The sequence below is a fragment of the Nycticebus coucang genome, chromosome 4 (assembly GCF_027406575.1).
Source record: "Nycticebus coucang isolate mNycCou1 chromosome 4, mNycCou1.pri, whole genome shotgun sequence".
Classification (NCBI taxonomy): domain Eukaryota; kingdom Metazoa; phylum Chordata; class Mammalia; order Primates; family Lorisidae; genus Nycticebus; species Nycticebus coucang.
The window spans coordinates 133,927,877-133,946,596 of record NC_069783.1 but is presented as its reverse complement, the minus strand read 5'-3'; the positions used below and the strand labels follow the sequence as shown (position 1 = coordinate 133,946,596).

At 51.8% G+C, this 18,720-nt stretch overlaps 2 protein-coding genes across 3 annotated transcripts; both read right to left on the bottom strand.

The window, feature by feature from the left end:
* Nucleotides 1–1,418: 1,418 nt before the first annotated feature.
* On the bottom strand, nt 1,419–6,280 carry LOC128583144 (glutathione S-transferase theta-4). The gene is made up of 5 exons (XM_053587085.1): nt 6,169–6,280; nt 5,055–5,142; nt 3,519–3,669; nt 2,767–2,943; nt 1,419–1,616 (listed from the first exon to the last, which is right to left on the bottom strand). The coding sequence occupies exons 1-5, from the start codon at nt 6,278–6,280 to the stop codon at nt 1,419–1,421; spliced, it is 726 nt and encodes a 241-aa protein (XP_053443060.1).
* An 8,926-nt stretch (nt 6,281–15,206) lies between these two features.
* GSTT2B (glutathione S-transferase theta 2B) lies at nt 15,207–18,321 on the bottom strand. Of its 2 annotated transcripts, none has more exons than XM_053587075.1 (5): nt 18,204–18,321; nt 17,415–17,499; nt 16,053–16,203; nt 15,789–15,962; nt 15,207–15,464 (listed from the first exon to the last, which is right to left on the bottom strand). In XM_053587075.1, the coding sequence occupies exons 1-5, from the start codon at nt 18,307–18,309 to the stop codon at nt 15,255–15,257; spliced, it is 726 nt and encodes a 241-aa protein (XP_053443050.1). In that variant the 5' UTR covers nt 18,310–18,321; the 3' UTR covers nt 15,207–15,254. The 2 variants fall into 2 exon arrangements, with proteins under 2 accessions (XP_053443050.1, XP_053443051.1); XM_053587076.1 differs by having other exon boundaries at nt 15,831–15,962.
* Nucleotides 18,322–18,720: the final 399 nt, after the last annotated feature.

The window sequence follows — 18,720 nt, the reverse complement described above, 5'->3', positions numbered from 1 at the left end:
GGCTAGTCTCAAACTCCTGGGGCAAAGTGATCCTCCAACATTGGCCTCCCAAATCACTGTGATTACAAGCATGAGCCATCATGCCCAGCCTATCTCCAGACTTCATTCTAATCTTTTTTATTTCCTTTCTTCTGCTGGTGTTGGGTTTAGTTTGCTCTTATTTTTCTAGTTTCCTGTGGTGTAAAGTTGAGATTTGAGATTGCTCTTTTTTAATGTAGGTGTTTACAGCTATAAATTCCCCGTAGGTACTCCTTTTGCTATATCCTACATATTTTGGTATATCGTGTTTTCATTTTCATTAGGTCAAGGCACTTTCTAATTTTGCTTGTAATTTCTTCTTTGACCCATTGTTTGTTTTATAGTGTGTTGTTTAATTTCTACTACTTGAGAAGTTTAAATTTTCTTTCTTTTATTGATTTCTAATTTTATTCCATTGTATTTGGAAAACACACTTTGCATGATTTCAGTTGCCTTAAATTTGGGACTTATTTTATGAATGAACATATGGTCTCTGCTGGAGAATATTCCAAGTACTCTTGAGAACAATCTTTCCCCTGCTATTGTTGGGTGGAGTGTTCTATACATCCTAGTTGGTTCATAGTAATGTTCAAGTCCTCTATTTCCTTGTATGGTCTTCTGCAGTTGCTCTATTATTCAAAGTGGAAGCTGGGCATGGTGGTATGTCTTGTAGTTCCAACTACTTGGGAGGCTGAGGCAGGAGGATCACTTGAACCCGGAAGTTCAAGGCTGCAGTTAGCTATGATCAAACCACTGAACTCCAACCTGAGCAGCAAAGTGAAATTCTATCTCCAAAAAAGAAAAAAAAAAGAAAAGAAAAGTAAAGAAAAAGAAAGAAAAAAAAAGCTGTTAAAGTTATCAACTATTTTTAGTGACAATGTAATTATATTTAATCTTTCATTTTAAAATTCCATTTGGAAACTGGGAGGACCTTTGAACACCATCTGCTCCCATGCCAATCCCTACAATTACACCAACTGTCCCAGGCTCAGCAGCCATGATAGTTGTTCTATTTTTTTATTTTTATTTATTTATTGAGACAGAGTCTCACTATGTCTCCTTGGGTAGAGTGCCATGGTGCTCACAGCAATCTCAAACTCTTGGGCTTAAGCAATTCTCTTGCCTCAGCCTCTCAAGTAGCTGGGACTACAGGTGCTGGCCACAACACCCAGCCATTTTCTTGTTGCAGTTGTCATTGTTGTTTAGAAGGCCCGGGCTGGGCACGAACGTGCCAGCCTTGGTGCACGTGGCTGGCTGTAACCACTGTGCTGCGGGTGCCAGCTGTTGTTCTATTTTTTTATTAGGCAATAAAACAGAATTGTTTTTTAAACATCTACCCTGAGGAAGGAGGCTCAGAGGGCTGGACCATCCAAGCCCAGAAGGATGGGCTGCCTCTGGGGTCACTTGTACTTCTGCAGAAACTCACAAATCCTCTCCTTGACCATTGGATCCAACGTTGAACAGTCCCATTCTGCCAACTTCACCAGGCGCTCATGGGCTTCCCAGAAGAGGCTAGAGCCAATTGCCAACTCCACCCGCATACGCCACTCAGCCAGCCTGGAGCTGGCTTGGAAGATGTTATGGTTGCTCCCCAGGGGCTGTGGACAGACAAAGAGGAAAGTGTGGTCAGCCTGGGGTCCAGCCCCATCTGGGTCCTTTCCTACAGTCTCAGGGACCCTTCCCATCTGCCTCTGCAAAGAACTAGTCTGCTGACCCAAGGCCTGGGTGAGGGGTCACAGATGGAATAGACACAGGATGGAGATGGGGAATCTGGAATGCCCCAGGGGTCTCTGTCACTCCCTCTCCTGCATGTAGAGGCCACATAAATGTGCCACTCCCAGATGTGCCTTCAAATGCACCATGGATGCCCTCACACCCAAGCAGGAGAGCTGCCTGGCACAGCTGTCCGTCTGTAGCTCTGGAAAAGAGGCAAGGCCTGAAGGACAGGTTAGAAGCCTCTGAACGTTTCTTGGGAGAGCCTGAGGAGGAGGCATCTGGGATCCTGGCGGATTGACCGAGAAATGCAGGGTGTTCTTCTCTGTATCACAGGCTCACCCACTAGCTCCTCCCTACACTGGACAATCTTTGTCAAGCATGGAGGATTGTGACCCTCCCCTCCCTGATTCAAAAGGCCCTGTGCTGGGACTAGGTATGGTGGCTCACATCTGTAATCCCAGCACTCTGGGAGGCCGAGGCAGGAGGATTGCTTGATCTCAGGAGTTTGAGACCAGCTTGAGCAAGAGCAAAACCCCTGTCTCTATAAAAATAGAAATAAATTAGCCAGGGGTTCATGGTGGATGCCTATAGTCCCAGCTACTTGGGAGGTTGAGACAGGAAGATTGTTTAAACCCAGGAGTTTGAGATTTAAACCCCTAGTTTGAGCTAGGCTAATGCCAAAGCACTCTATCCTGAGCAAAAGAGCAAGACTCTGTCTCAAAAACAAAACAAAACAGGGCAGTGCCTGTGGCTCAAAGGAGTAGGGCGCCGGCCCCATATGCTGGAGGTGGCGGGTTCAAACCCAGCCCCGGCCAAAAACTGCAAAAAAAAAACTAAACAAAACAAAAGACCCTGTGCTTCATATTGCCTCCCACCCCAGATTGAGTTCTGGGACCCAGGCCTGGCTCCCATAGCCCCCACAGTGGAGGCTCTGCCTGCCACTCTGCCTTCACCAGCCTGTTTTCAAATTATGGCCCCACTGGTCACAGCAATAGAGGCGTCCTGCCCCTGCTCAGGCTCCCCCCACCCCACCTGCATCATCTCCACCAGGGCCACCAAGTCCGCCAGGGATATTTCATCCCCAGTGATGAACATCTTGTCCTGCAGAAACTTCTCCTCAAATTGCTCCAGACTCTTCTTCACCTCTCTCAGGATCTGCTCTGTCTTCTCAGCTGGAACCTCCTCCCCTGTGATCATTGGGATCAGCAACTGGCCAGGGTTGGGGAGAGGAAAGGAGAGGAGGCTGGACCCCAGCCCCACCTGCTCCCCAGGCCTCTGCGTCCTTGTCTACTAGACAGACTTTGTATGCTTCTAAGATCGTAAAGTAATGTCAACTCTTTTAACAGTTCCGATTGGTGGATGTTACCTGGGATCATGTATTCAGAAAGATTTGGGGAGTTGAACAGGAACAGATTCTGCAATTGATTAGTGATGTCTGTCATAGTCATAAGATTAGAAGTAGTGACAGGTGTACTGGTTATCAGTCATCTTCAAATTTGCTGATCTCTTTGGGCCCTTTGATTCTGACAATTCTCTGTCCTGGGGTGAGTAATATCAGCTCCTTCTGTGTACCCTTCCCCTTGTCTGAATAAGACTCTTTTGTACCCAGTGGTTCTGTCCATGCTCCAGACAGCCCAGGCAGGAGAGGGAGCTGAGGAATGAGACTCAGAGAGGCATAGAGACTAGTCAGAGCTCACCAACAGTTAGTGGGCCCAGGACTGGACTTCAAGATTTCTAACTTGTTTGTCTGCTTGTCCCCAATCCCCAGACATGGCTCTGCTCACCTTGATCCAGAGTATCTTGTTCATGGGCAGTTGAATGGCTGTATGCTGCCAGGCCATGAACTCATCCACACGGGCACGCGTATGCAGGTCTGGTGGGTACCAGTGCGAGGGTGCACTGTACTTGCGGCACAGGTAGAAGAGGATGGCCACGCTGCAGAAAGGGCAAGTCAGGGGCTCTACCCTTGCCTTCCTGAATGCCTCAGCATGGTCCAGGACCCACTTTTGGGTCTCCCCAGCACAGGCAGGCTCTAGGCAGGAAGGAGCCCAAAGGATCCCAGGAAAGGGCTCCTCCAAAGTTGTCGGACAATGAGGGAGGGAAAGGAGACCTGCAGAGTGAGTAGGAAGTGGTGGGTGATGTAAGAAGAGGCATGCCTGCAGGGCAACATCAGGTGTTGAAAGGTCAGGTGAGAGGTAACCAGGCGAATTTGGAGAATTTGGAAAGACGAGATTAGGTGGGTGTGAGCAGGGATAGTGAAACCATCAGAGACATAGTGGAGGCCTTGATGAAGGTCCCTGGGGGTGCAGGAAGGATGTGGACTTAATCCTTAAAATTCGGGTTACATACACCAGGGGATGAGAGGATCCATCCCTCTGGTGCTAGAAGGAGGGTGTGCCCAAGAAAGCAGACTCAACAACAGGGAAGGTCATTGGTGTCTGGGAAGGGCAGAGGCCATGGGGACACAGGAGGGGACAGATTGGAGACACACTCTGGGGGATGTCCCAGGCCTTGCCAATTGATGGCTAGTGTGAGAAACTCCACAGGACAAAGGGCTCTGTTTCTTCATTATCAACAACAACAAACATGTAAAGGTCAAACGTCAGGGCATGGAGGGCGCTAGCTATTAAAAGAGGTAGGAGAGACAGATCAACCTGCTATAATACAGGAAATTTCTTTGGACTCTGACTCAAACAAACTGTCAAGAGAGTATTTATGGGATAATCAGAGACTTGTGAACAGGAGCTAGTTACATGATGAAACACAGGACTTGTTGTTAATTTTATTAGTTGTTCTAATGATACTGTGGCAATGCTTTTTTTTTTAGAGCCCGTTTCTCTTAAAGATACATTCCTAAATATTTGTGGATGAAATGATAGGGCATCTGGACAGCAGGGTGACTGACTTGGAGACACATGATGCCACATGGGTTCAAGTTGACAATGGTTAGAGCTGGGCCCTGAGTTGTGGGGTCATTCTGCTCCTCATTGGTTAATACGGAGATCATGATGAAAGTTTTGAGATACACAAAAATCAAGAATCACAGACAGAAACAGATGAAGCCCTCCTAGCAATGTGGATGAGCGGAGCAAGTTGAAACTTGCACGGGTGAATCAGAGAGGATGCTGTCAACTGTGTTTCTTGGAAGTGAAATAATGGATCATAACGCTGTCTCAGAACTTTCATAGTGACCCACATATTCCTTATGTAATGCTTCAGTGAACAAGTGAAATTTCCCACAGTGAGAAAGACAAACACTCCCACGGAGTCTCCCAGGAAGAGCAGACTGATGGCGGAAGGGCCCTGGGGAAGAACGTTACCTTTCAGATAAGACAAACTTCCCATCTCTGAGGCTGGGCAGCTTCCGCAGAGGGTTGATCCCGATGTATTCCCTGCTGTGGTGCTGACCTGAGTGGGGCAGGTAAGGCCTGAGACTGGGAGAGCCCAGGGAAGAGAGACATGGGACTCCCAGGGACAGAAATGCCTTCTTCTCTGTTTTCTCAGGAAGAGGAAACAGGCCTTGATGGACACCGTGGCTCACCCCAGGTTGTAGGAAAGGTGGTGACAGTACAGGGACCCGGATCAGGGTTCCCACCTCCTGGCCTGCCCTCACCCCAGATCTGGATCATGACCTCCCCCCTGTGCCCTGCCAGGGCTCAGAAACAGCAGGTGTCCCTTGGGCTCAGAAGCTGCAGGTGTCCAGCCCCCTTTCCCAGCTCTGGGCGTGAAGCCCTTGGGGACCCCTCACTGTCGCCTCTTGAAGAGGAGCAGAGCACGTGCAGCTGTTAGCAGGGAGCCTGGGCCCAGCACAGAGCGGAATGTCCAAAGAGGAGCCTCTCAGCCTTAGTTGGGGTCCCCCGAACAGGGATCCAACATGGGAGACGTGCTGAAACTCTCCCTGGGCCAGCCGCCTCGGGTTGGAAGCTTTTCTGAGGCTCCGTTCAAATCCCATTCACTTCCACAGCAGCTCCCGTGTCTCCTCCTCTACATTCGAGACTCGAGCCTTCTGCTTCTGTGAGCCTAGCTCCTGGAACCCCTTCTCTGTGGGGGGCAGGGCTGGAGCCTGACCCCCTGGCCTCCCGTGGGGTCAGCACAGCCCTGAGCAGGTCTGCACTCTGGAAGGTGGAGTGGACAGGCGCCTCCACACTGTGCCAGCCTGGTGGGCAGGTGCCGCAGGGAAAGGGCCATCCCAGAGGAGGGAGAAGGGGAGCCAAGGTTCTCTGTTCCTACCCTCCCCCCTTTACCCTGGAAGAGCCTGTTCACCTGGGTGTGGGGCTGTCACTAGTGGAGACCGGCAAAGGCAGGGATGCAGCCTCCATGTTTCTTGGCACCTTTTCATTCCCTGTGGACTTTTGTGGGGTCCTATGTCTCTGCTCCTCCCTGTGAACCCTGCCTCCCCCCAGGACCAGGCCTCCCTGCTGCCGAAGACCTGACCTTTCAGCAGATCCACAAACTGGAAGTCGAAGGGGATGCTGTTCTTCCTGGCAAAGATGTAGACTGCACGGCACGGTGCAGACAGCAGGTCCAGATAGAGCTCCAGGGACATGTCAGGACTCCTGCGGCAGGCTCCAGCTGCAGTGGGCTAGGTGCGGACCTGAGCCTGTGTCCAGCTGGAGCCTCTGCCCCTGTGCCCTCTCCAACCCAGGCCCAGGACCCTGCATTCTAGAACTTCTTGTTTCCCTTGGTGTTGTCATGAGGCCAGGAAGCCTGGAACTCTCATTAGCAGCAAGAGTTCCGAGGCGGCTGAGGAGTGGGCTGGGGAGATGTCCCTGTCACGGGGCTGCTGGAGGGCTGTGCCCCTGCCTCCTTCTCCCCTGGGCAGGATGAGGGGCTGTGCCCTGTGGCACCGCTTCACGGACACCCTGTCTGAGAAGGGCTTATGCATGGGACCCCCCACCCCCCAGCATTCAGAATGAGGAGGAGGCCATGAGAACTAACCCGGGAGCATTCCAGAAATAGGGTTTGGGGATATCCGCAGGTAGATCTAGCCTGAACTGTGGCTAGAAAAGGATCAGGAGGAAGAGACATGGGGGTCTTAGTAGCTGTAGGGCCATTGAGAACAACACCACTGGGGAGGTGGGGTCAACCAGCCAACCTGCTCCATGCAGAGAGGCCCAGAAACTTGCTGCCTGGGCTGTAAGTGGCCAGATTATGCAGCTGGTACCTGAAGGAAGGTAACTAGAACCCGTGGGGAGGCTGGAATGCTACTCACTCTGTGCTGTGTGACGTTGGAAGATTCCCTGTCCTAATAGCCTTGGCTCAGAAATAGGACAGTTCCTACTTCCTGGGGATGGAGTGAAGCTGGAGGCCATTGGGAAACACACAGCGAATTTACTGCAGGCAACAGAGTGCAGGGGAACAGGCTGAATCCATTCTGGGGAGCTACTCCTGCAGCCGCTGTACTAGCTTCTGGGCCAGCTGAGCTTGCCTGTGTCCCGAGGTTAGAGGATGAGCTTGTGGGCTTCCTGGACAAGCTCAGCACTCAGGGAAGCCTCCACATGGGCGTGCAGGATAGAGCATCGGGCCAAAAGTCCTAGGGACAGAGAGATCTGGACAAAATCCAAGCATCCCTGCTGACCCTGAGTACTAAAAACAGTACTCACTGGACATAGCACACTGTCTCAGCCCTAAATAATGTTTAGCAGTGATAAGAAAAAGGCAAGACAGAAGTGCAGAAAGCAGAATGTGTTAGGAGTTCAATCATGCAGCTAAAGATAAACACCTTGTTTTTAACCTTGACTCTCTCTTTGAAGCTTTCTGCTGTGCTGTATTTTCTCATGCCTGAGATTACAATAAAAGCCAGTGGAGATCAAAGGTAGGGGCTTCACCCTTGCCTCTCCATGAGGAGAGCTTGCTGGTGTTGGACTCCCTGCATCCCTCAGTTCTATGCAATGGACTGAGTAGGTGTTATTATTTTGCCCTGAGTTGCATTGACTCTGCCAGCTGGGGCTGGTCTTGGAAGAGGTTGCAGCCGACAGCAATGAGCTGGGGAGATAAGCCAGCTGGGGTGGTGGCTCAGCCCTGCACTCAGAATCTCCCCAGGGGCCAGACAGACAGGAGAGCCTTACCTGCATCAAGTCTGCTGAGGAGAGCTCCTAGTCCAGGTGCTGCAGGGCTGGCCTCAGCCTTCCCAACAGCTGCTGCATATGTGCAGCATCCACAGGCTTTCTCAAGAACTGGGGCAAGAGAGAATGGACCAGGAGACAGAGCAGCTTATCCAGGGCCTTTCCAAACTTCTTCAGACTTCTTCTCTGCCCCGCCTGGCTACCATCCAATAGTGATGGCACCTGGAATGATGTGTTCAGAAGGATTCTGAGGAATCACTCAGGCTCAAGGGGAAGAGTGCTGTGATGGATTAGTGATGTCTGCCTAGGAGAAGAGAAGCAGGATGTGTAGCTGGTACTTTCTAACCCAAGCCTGCATGACAGAGCTAAGGAGTCTCAACTTTCACAGGTAGATGTTGGTGGCAGGCAGCTCAGGTGGGTGCCAGGGTGCTGCTGTCTGGAACTTGCAGCTCAGGTATAAAAGTGTGGCACATTGTGGGTGGGGTGTTAGGGATCTTCTCCCCACCCCACTGGGGCTGGGAGGCTCCATTGCTCATACCTAGGGTGATTTGACCAGGTTTCTCCGGAATTCCTTCTTGAGGACCTCCCACTACCATATCCCCCTTTAGGCAGCATCTCCCTACAACCAAACCACTCTGTTCCTCCTTTTCCAGCTCTGCTCTGCCCTGGGCCTACATTTCTTTCTTTTCTTTCTTTCTTTCTTTTTTTTTTTTTTTTTTGAGACAAAGCTTCAAGCTGTTGCCCTGGGTAGTAGAGTGCCGTGGCATCACAACTCACAGCAACCTCCAACTCCTGGGCTTAAGTGATTCTCTTACCTCAGCCTCTCAAGTAGCTGGGACCACAGGTGCCCGCCACAATGCCCGGCTATTTTTTGGTTGTAGTTGTCATTGTCGTTTGGCAGGCCCGGGCTGGATTCGAACCCATCAGCTCTGGTGTATGTGGCTGGCACCTGAGCCACTTGAGCTACAGGCACCAAGCCTGGGCCTACGTTTCAAGCTCTTCTCCCAGATCCTGCTCAGTGCCCAGGCTCCGCCTCCAGCATCGGGGTCCCCACTTGGTGTGAGGGAGGCAGACCTGCTGTGGGCCATGCCTGAGTGGCCTTTGTGTTTCCTTCCCAGAGTCTGGAGAGGGACTCAATGACTCTTCTTCCCTTCCTTCCTCCCTCCCTCCCTCCCTCCCTTCCTTCCTCCTTCCTTCCCTCCTTCCCTCCCTCCTGTGTTTGTTATTATTATTTTTTTAGTGATAGGGTCCTATTCTGTTGCCCAGGCTGGAGTACAGCGGCACAATCACAGCTCACTGCAGCCTGAAACTCCTGGGTGCAAACAATCCTCCTACTTCAGCCTCCTGAGTAGTCGGGACTATAGGTACATACCACATGGCTGGGTCTTGCACATTGCCCAGGCTGGTCTCCAACTCCTGGACTCAAGTGGTAAACCTTTTGCCTCAGCCTCTTAAATAGCTGGGACTAGAGATATGGGCCACCATGCCAGGCTAATTTGTCTTTTTTTTCCCTCCCTCCCTCCCTCCCTTCTTTCTTTCTTTCTTTCTTTTCTTTCTTTCTTTTTTTCTTTTCTTTCTTTCTTTCTTTTTTTGGAAGAGATGGACTCTCACTTTGTTGCTTAGGCTGGTATTGAACTGCTGGCCTCAAACCATTCTCCTCCTTCAGCCTTTCAAAGTGCTAGGATTATAGAAGTGAGACACCATACCTAATAGAGAATTCCTGTTTTTTTTTTTTGTTTGTTTGTTTGTTTGTTTGTTTGAAACAGTCTCACTTTCTTGCCATGGTGTCACAGCTCACAGCAACCTCAAACTCTTGAGCTCAGGTGATCCTCTTGTCTCAGCCTCCTGAGTAGCTGGACTACCAGCACCAGCCACAATGCCTGGCTATTTTTAGAGATGGGGTCTCGCTCTTGCTCAGGCTGGTCTTGAACTCCCAAGCTCGAGTGATCCACCCACCTCAGCCTCCCAGAGTGTTGGGATTACAGGTGTGAGCCACCCTGCCCAGACCAGAATTCCTGTTCTTGATTCCCCCTTGGATTCCCAGCACTTGGTGCTCATTCTCCAGCCTTAGGCAAGTCCTGAAAGTGGTCGCTCCATCCCATTTTACAGAGGAGAAACCAGGGGCACAAAGATGTGCCACCTGCTTGAGGGCCCAGAGTAAGGTTGTGGGGAGCCAAGATTCAAAGTGGAGTCTGAGCCTGGGCCTGCCCAACTCCTAGGACTCAGAAAGGACATGTTGGGGACTTTGGTAGAGGGGCCAACCTCAAGCCTGGGCCTTGCCCTCTGGCTTCAAGTTGTCCAGAAACCTATGTCCCTTCCTCCCCTGGCAGCTCCAGGTGACTCAGGTTCCCGCCAGGTTCCAGCCCCCCCTGTTTTACTCCTAGGAGGCCTCTGGGTCCAGCCCCTGCTTCAGAGCCGTACAGGCTGGAAGGAGGAAAGGGCTGCCGTGGTTTGGAAAGGTCGCCAAGCCAGGGGTGATCAGCTTTCTTCCCTCATCCCTGTGCCTTCCCCCACCGTGAGCCCCAGAACCCAGTTAGAACCTGCTTCTGCCTGGGCACCAGGTCACCCTTACCTCTCAGAGGACAGGTACCTTCTCTAGGGATTCACCTTCAGGTGCTCCCAGGTGGGCAGAGTGCAGGGGAGGCTCAGTGCAGGGCCTGGCCCCTTGGCACCTCCGCCCTGGGGAGGACCTGGCCACCAGGCTCACTGCAGGCCAGGTGATGTGATTCTTCCTGGTGAGGATGTAAATGGCATGGGGAATGGGCAGAGGGTCTGAGTCCAGGGACAGCTTGAGCCTGCTGAGCCACCATCTGTGGAGGGCAGGCCGTAGCTTTCTCCGCCCTTCTAGCAGAGGTACAAGCAGGGTGGGTACCAGCTGGGAGGACACAGTCCAGGGTGTTTTAGGCTTTCTGAGTCTTTTCAGCTGTGCTCCAGGCCACACGTGTGTACACTCACATGCTCACATTTGCACACAGTCACACAGTTCACTCACGCCACACACATAGACACAAACACACACGCACAGCCACACAATTTATTCACATGGCTCAAAGCCAAGTCCTCATCTTGCTGCAACTCCCCCTCACCTCTCGGTACCCCCTTCACTGCTGCGAGAGCCCCGAACCCACCCCATCTTCAGTACCCTCAGCACTGTTAGCCTTGGTGCTTCTCTCTGGTAAGAGTAGCAGGTGGAATTCCACGTCACTTTACCCCTCTTCCTTCCAGGTGACTGGGGACCATGAGGCCCCCTCTGCTCACAGTATGATTCACTCAGCCAAGATCACTCTTTAGGACTTACCTGCCACCTATATGCACAGTAACTGACTGTTTAACTTAATGGTTTGTTTACTTCTGATACTTGAAAAACCACCCGATTATGATTAACCAGAAAGCAGGTTCATGGATCAAGAAGACACAGGCTGCCACCACCCTACCCTAATGCCCAGGGTGGAGAAACAATGGGAAAGGCCCAATAAAGCAAAGCCGGGATGTTCCCCAAAGTATGAGGCACCTCTGAAAAGCGGAGACAGCCAGATGGGACTGTGGAGGAAAGCCGCAGGGTGGGCACCCCTAGGGCAGCTGTAGTGTGGTTGCCCCTTAAGGGCTCTCCAGGCTGGGAATGGCACAGGGTGGCCAGCAGTCCCACAAGACAGGCGGGCAGGTAGATCAGTGTTGCTAAAGTCACGTTTATCTGTCAACAGTGACATCTACAGTCACATCCGAAAATTGCAACCTGCTCAGACACGTGGCCTCCTATGAAGACATTGTGGCAAATGGGTGCATCCTGCCCCTCTCTCTGAAGCAACAGCTTCCTTGAATGTCTCAGTTCTGTCAGCACTCAAGTTTTGTTTTTTGTTTTTTGCAGTTTTTGGCTGGGGCTGGGTTTGAACCCACCACCTCCAGCATATGGGGCCGGTGCCTTACTCCTTTGAGCCACGGGTGCCGCCCAGCACTTAAGCTTTTATAACTCCAATGTCCTCAGTCCCCCAAGCCTGGGGCTTCTTGCAACGTCTATCTTTGTGATAATTTGGCTTCTCTCTGCCTATAGAATTCTCCAATGCCTGGTTACCAATACTTTTTATTAAATTATTTCTTTTAAAATAACTAGAGTGGGTTCTGTCCCATGGATACACATGGAGGTTTGTATGATAACGTATAATTCTGTTGTTTTGTTGTTATTATTTCACTGTTCTGGAAGATCGGTGTGCTTGTTAAATCTTTTAAGGCCGGATGCGGTGTCTCATGCCTGTAATTCTAGCACTCTGGGAGGCCAAGACAGGAGGATTGCTTGAACTCAGGAGTTTGAGACCACCCCAAGGAAGAGCAAGACCCTGTCTCTACTAAAAATAGAAAAATTAGCTGGGCATTGTGGCAGGCCCTATAGTCCTAGCTACTCAAGAGCCTAAAGTAAGGGGATCGCTTGAGCCCAAGAGTTTGAGGTTGCTGTCAACTTTGATGCCATGGAACTCTATACGGCAACAGCGTGAGACTCAGTCTCAAAAAAGAGAAAAAAAAAGAAATCTTTCAAGTTTCCTAGATTACATCCTGTGAAATATCACTAATAGAGTTCTGACAATAAAGATCACAAACTTGCCACTGAGCACTTACATACTCAGCACTGCACACACAACTTGGTAAGGTTTCACAACATTGGTATATCAGCATCTCACAGATGTGTTCACATCCACATGTGGGAGTGTCTTGCTGTGGTGTTCATAGTTGGTGTGTGTGTGTTTGTGTGTTTGAGACAGACTCTCAAGCTGTGGCCCTGTGTACAGTGCTGTGGCATCTGAGCTCACAGGCACCTCCAACTCTTGGGCTCGAGTGATCCTCTTGCCTCAGTTTTTCTATTTTCAGTAGAGATGGGGTCTCACTTTTGCTCAGGCTAGTCTTGAACTTGTGAGTTCAGGCAATCCACTTGCCTCTGCCTCCCAGAGTGCTGAGATTACAGGCGTGAGCCACCGTGCCCAGCCTGTTGTGTTTTTTTGTGTGTCATCACAAGAATGTTGGAGCTTGAATTAGAGCAATGAACAAGGACTTAAATATCTTGTTAAATTTAGCAAGAGTGGAAGTCAGGGTGGAAGCATCAGTGTAGCCTGTAATCTTAACACTCCAGGTAGGAGGCCAAGGAAGGTGGATCTTTTGAGCTCAAGAGTTCAAGACCATGGGCTGCGCCTGTGGCTCAAGGAGTAGGGCGCTGGTCCCATATGCCGGAGGTGGCGGGTTCAAACCCAGCCCCGGCCAAAAACCACAAATAAAAAAAAAAAAAAAGAGTTCAACACCAGCCTGAACCCATCTCTACAAAAACAGAAAACTTGGCCAGGCGTCATGGTGGGCACCAGTAGTCCCAGCTAGTTGGGGAAGCTGAAACAAGAGGATCACTTGCGCTCAAGAGTTTGAGGTTGCTGTGAGCTAGGGTGACACCGTGACACTCTACCCAGGGGGACAGAATGAGACTCTGTCTCAAAACAAACAACAACAACAACAACAACAAACCAAGTGGAAGAGACAGGTTAGTTCGAGTTTATGAAGAAAATGGCAGTGGACAATTGCGTGAAATATTTTTCTGAAGGGAGAGAAAGCATTATTGATGATAGTTCAGGGTGGTCAGGAACAAACACAACTGACTAAATCGTTGCGAAATCTCATCATGTTGTAAGCTAAAATCATCAACTGACCAAACAAACACCAAGAGAGAAACAGGAACATCTTCACTGAAAACCTTGGCATGAGAAGGTCTGAGTCTTGCATCATGACAATGCACCAGCTCACCTGGCGTTGCCCGTGGGGGAGTTTATAGCCAGTAAACAAATAATTGTGTAGGAAAACCCCCCACACTCACCTGATCGAACCCCCAGTGACTTTTCTCTACCCGAAGGTGAAGGAAATATTGCAAGGAAGACATTCTGATGATATTCAAGACATCGAGGGTAACAGGACAACAGCTCTCAGGGTCATTCCAGAAAACGAGTTGCAATATCGCTTTCAAGCATGGACGACTGCACAGCTGCCCAAGGACAGGACTTGGAAGGAGACCACAGAACTATTCAGCCATGGGCTGTGTAGCACTGTTTGTCAGTCCAGGACATCCTATACTAATTTGCAATTCTAACTGGATACTTCCTTAATATTTTGTTTTGCCCTTACAATGACGTAGTGTTGACTTGTTACCTGTGAAGTTACTTTGCAGAACCATGATGGGGGTTGTGGCGCCTGTGGCTCAGTGAGGAGGGCACGGGCCCCATATACCGAGGGTGGGGGCTGGGGGTTAAACTGTCCCACATAGGCCGGGCAAGGCAAGTCTGTAATGGGTTCAAAATGGCTTTTGCTAACACAAGAGACAAAAGGAGAGCTGGGCTCCCCCTGAGGCATACACAGCCTGTTTGTTCCCAAGTAACAATCAGGAACGCTTTCCCTGATGTCATGCTGCCCTTAAGCCCAGGTGGTCAGAGACTAACAATCTCTCCACTGGAGATAGGGGCCAGAGGTTGACAGGTGTTAAAAACATTTTGTCTTTGGAGCCTAAAGGTCTCTGCCCTGTGGAGGAACAAAGTCATTACTCCATGATGAGGCAAACTCAGTGTGTGCTTGAGGGATTTTATTTCCCCTTCTTCCCCGGGAGTTCTTTGTGATTTTTATTGAGATACCTTGCTCAAGAGTTGCTCAAGAGTTGACGCATGTCTGAGAAGAATGAAAAAGCAGAAAAGATTGTGCCGATTTGTAGACTTGGAGTCTCCCCATCATAGAAAGAGTTAGAGATCATAGATCGAGTGTGTACGGGACCACCAGTGTATATGAGCTGGTCAAGGATAAAGATACTTGGCTACACGCTATCCCAAGTGGTGTACTCTCTTTCTTGTTTACTCTTAATAATACACGGCAAAGCTGCTGTTCTCTCGAGTCTCCCGTCATGCAACAGGGGGGTTCGGACTGGCCCCGGCCAAAGCCGGGCATAGTGGCAGGTGCCTGCTTGGTAGACCGAGGCAAGAGAATCGCCTAAGCCCAAAGAGCTGGAGATTGCTGTGAGCTGTGACGCCATGGCACTCTACTGAGGGTGACATAGCAAGACTGTGTCTCAGAAAGAAAAAAAAACAAACAACCATGATGGGACTTACAGGCACACGTATACTACAACAACGTAATAGAAACAGCAACACTCGGTTAACTATTCAAACGTTCATAATCTTTTCTACAGTCAAAACACGGATGAAGTTTGCCGATTTTTAATCGCTTTCTTTTTCTTCACGCCCTTGTTTAGGAGCTCTTTCTATATTGTGGATTTCAATCTCCTGTTGGTTATCTACGCTGCACCAAGGATTGCACCGCCAAGGACACTGGGTGTCCTGAAACTGGAGACAAGGGACAGGGCAAGACAGAAAAGAAGAAAAGGCAGGCGGTAACAAGAAGCAGAGTGAATCTCTTCTGACTAATCTCCTGGCCCCGGTTACAGACTCCTCAGGGGATCCTGGCAATGCGACTCAGCATATTTGGATAAGCCTCTGGTGGTGGTACAGGGAATGTTTTCTTGGCCACCTGTTCCAGGACGGAAAAGATGGGGCCGTGAGCCTCTTGGCACAGCTCCGCACCCAGGAAAGCCTCCACTTGGCCACGCCACGCTGCCAGTCGCTGCCGTCCCTCAAACAGGTCATGGCCGACAGCCACGGGCTACAGGGACAAGAATGGGAAAGTTGGAGAGACACTAAAGCCACAATGCCAGAGGCACAGCAAAGGTATCAGGGACATGGTCCTTTCCCAGTTCCCACATGAGGCCCAGGCAGTGTGGTCAGCCTCAGGGCCCCGACCAGCTGGGAAGAGACACCACAGCCAGGCAGAGGAGGCAGAGGTCGGGGCCAGTCAGCCAGAGACTTGCTCTGTGACCCAGGACAACCCCTGGCTTTCTCCAGGCCTCAGTGCTTCTGTCTCAATGCATGGGGGGGGTCCTAGGAAGGACGCTGGCTACAGCCACCTCTCCTCTAGCTGAGCTCACACCTGTATCAGCTCCTCCAGTGCCATGAGGTCAGCCAGTGTCACCTGCTGGCCAGCAAGGAAGGCCCTGTCTCCCAAGAACTTGTCCTCCAGCCGTTTCAGCGCCCGGTCCATGGCAGTCCTATTGCGCTCCACCTTTTCCTCAGGCACCTGTATTCCAATGAGCGGTGCCAGCACCTGACGGGGGCACAGGGTGAGCTCCATCGATGGCCCCCGCCTCCTCCCAGCTCCCTGATGGTCAAGCACTCTCCACATGGCTCTCCTCACCCGGGTCCACAGGGGGACACCAAACGTGCCACGGATGTGGTCGGCATGCCAGCCCAGATACTCATGGACACGGGCCCGGGCCTGCAGGTCACGTGGGTACCAGTGGTCTGCTGTCTGGTATTTACAGCTCAGGTAAATCAGGATGGCTGAGCTGGGAACAGGGCGGGGGACACAGAAGCTGTGAGGGTCCTGGCTCCAGGCCTTCACCCTGAGCTGCCCCCCACCCCCAGGGGGGCCCTGTGGCTTCTCTGCTTTGATGGCTCCCCTCCAGCCTCACCCTCCATCCCCAGCTTTCTGTCCCTGCCTACCCCCTCTCCATTCCTTTCTTATCTTGTGAACTGGCCCTTGGCGAGATCTTCTGCTTTGCACTTAATCTATGGGCCTGGGCTGGTGGCTCACGCCTGTAATCCCAGCTCTCTGGGAGGCCGAGGTGGGTGGATTGCTTGACCTCCCAAGTTCCAGACCAGCCTGAGCAAGCGCAAGACATCGTCTGTAAACATAGCCAGGTGTTATAGCAGGCACCTCTAGCGCCAGCTACTTGGAAGGTTGAGGCAAAGGAATTGCTTGAGCCCAAGAGTTTGAGGTTGCTGTGATCTGGGATGCCAGAGCACTCTACCGAGAGTGACAAAATGAGACTGTGTCTCAACAAAAAAGAAACGACAACAACAAAAAACTCATCTCTGGGATAACCCTGCAGGTACCCTGTGAAAAAAACTCTTGTTATCCTTTTTGCAAACTTGGAAACTAAAGCTCGGGATAGCTGACTTGGCAGAGGCCACACAGCTCAGAAAGGCTCCCTGGGCCCCAAGAACCCTGCATGGGGCCGGGCTCACAGAGGGTGCTCAGTAGAGGCCCTTGCATGTCTGCCTGCCTGGGTTGGGGATCAGGAGAGAGGCAGAGGCGTGTCCTCAGGTCTCCTCTCACTGTCCCCAGCCACCAGGTCTGTAGCTGCCTCCCCGCCTTGCCTCCCTCCTGCCTGGTGGCTGGACCTTACCAGGAACTGTGCCCTGAGGCCCTGGCACTGGCTTCCAGGACCAGCCTTGGCAGGTGGCAGGGGTGGGGGTTGAGAAGTCAGGAGAGGCCTTTTCCACCTTCCATTTCTTGGACATACTCTCTTCAACACTGTACAAATGTCCCCTTGGCCTCTCTTCCAATACCCCTCAGTCTGGGTAGGGAGAGGCCCCGGGGTTCAAGGGGAGGCTGAAGACTAGAGAGGTCCAGGGACAGGATGGGTCAGGCCCTGCAGATGCCACACTCACCGAGGCTATCTGCTCTCCCTCACCTTCCCCTCCCTGCCCCATGGGGTCTGGAGGGCCCACAGTGGGGGAGCCTGAAGCCAGGAGGGGGAAGGGAGGGAGGCACCTCTCTGTTAAGACGAAGTCCGCATCCTTAAGGGTAGGCACACTCTTCAGCTTATTTACCCGCATGAACTCACTCAGATGCAGCCCTAAGGGAGAAGAAGCCAGCAAAGGGCCAACGTTCCATCCCCACCACCAGGGCAATGTCTGGGGTGGGAAGCTGGGCCGCCCCCCTTCCTGCATGGCCCTCCTTGTCTGGCCATGTCCCAGGGATGCCCATGGATTTTGGTGCATGAAGAGAAGTTATTTGGCCCGGCTTGGGGTGGGCCAGCCGAGGGGAGGCAAAGCAGGAGGCTCAGCTCTCTCCATCTTTTCCAGTACACAGGGTCTCACTCTGAGGCCCAGGCTGGAGTACAGTGGCACAATCATAGCTCACTGCACCCTTGAACTCCTGGGCTCCAGCATCCTGGAAGTGGTGGGATGAGAGGTGAGAGCCCCAGAGCCCTGCCTGTCTCCCACCTCTTCATTTTCACAACTGCAGGCCATTCTCCCAAGGTCTGCAGGGCATTGGGAATGTTTTCGTTTACGTATATATATAACTATATAGACACATATTGAGGGATTTTATGAATGTAAATGTGCGGTTTCGATGCTGGAATGTGAAAATTCAGAGAAATATTTTCTTTCCGTCACAGAGCAGAAGCTGAGTTTCAGAGAAGGCTGTCTGTCACCTATCCCTGGCCACTCAGTGGAGAACGTTCAGGGACAGGAGGGGGCTGGGAGGGGACGCTCAGGGAGGAGCAAGCGAGGGGTCTGTTGGGAGGGACACACATGGGACACTGGGCGGACCCACCTTTAGCCATCTCCAAGTCATGCATCTTGAAGGGGATGCCGTTCTTCTTGGCAAAAATGTAGACGGCGCGGCTGGGCTGAGATAGTTTGTGCAGGTAGAGCTCCATTTCCTCGGCAGGTCAGTGGGACAGCCGTCAGGGCAGCCGCCTTAAATTGGGATTCAAGCCCTGCCCCCCTGGAGATGCAGGCAGTGGGAGCGCCCCAGAGCGCACCGCCCAGGACTGGGATCCTCGTTGGGCTCCAGATCACCGGGCTGAGAGGTCAGGAGGGGCGGGGGCGCCTGGGGAGACGCCGGACCCAAGGACAGGTGGGGCGGGGGGCGCGGATGCAGGGGCGTCCTCCAGTGGACGCGAGCGCGTTGGGCGAGAAGTTGGGCACCAAGGAGCCGGCTTGCCTTTCGGGCCCCGGGCCCGGGGATCCTACACGGTTCGCGCCTCGGCCTGATTGGAAACTGCCGGGAGCCGCGGCTGCAAAGCCCTGTGTTATTTCAGAGCTGTTTCTCCACCCTGCAAAGGGGC

Coding starts and splice junctions, on each gene's coding strand:
- LOC128583144 (XM_053587085.1), bottom strand. CDS start 6,280: ATGTCCCTGGAGCTCTATCTGGACCTGCTGTCTGCACCGTGCCGTGCA. Junction 5,143..6,168: donor GTTTGTGGATCTGCTGAAAG/GTCAGGTCTTCG, acceptor TGCCCCACTCAG/GTCAGCACCACAGCAGGGAA. Junction 1,617..2,766: donor CCCTGGTGGAGATGATGCAG/GTGGGGTGGGGG, acceptor GTCTGTCCACAG/CCCCTGGGGAGCAACCATAA.
- GSTT2B (XM_053587075.1), bottom strand. CDS start 18,309: ATGGAGCTCTACCTGCACAAACTATCTCAGCCCAGCCGCGCCGTCTAC. Junction 16,204..17,414: donor GACTTCGTCTTAACAGAGAG/GTGCCTCCCTCC, acceptor CCCTGTTCCCAG/CTCAGCCATCCTGATTTACC. Junction 15,465..15,788: donor CACTGGAGGAGCTGATACAG/GTGTGAGCTCAG, acceptor TTGTCCCTGTAG/CCCGTGGCTGTCGGCCATGA.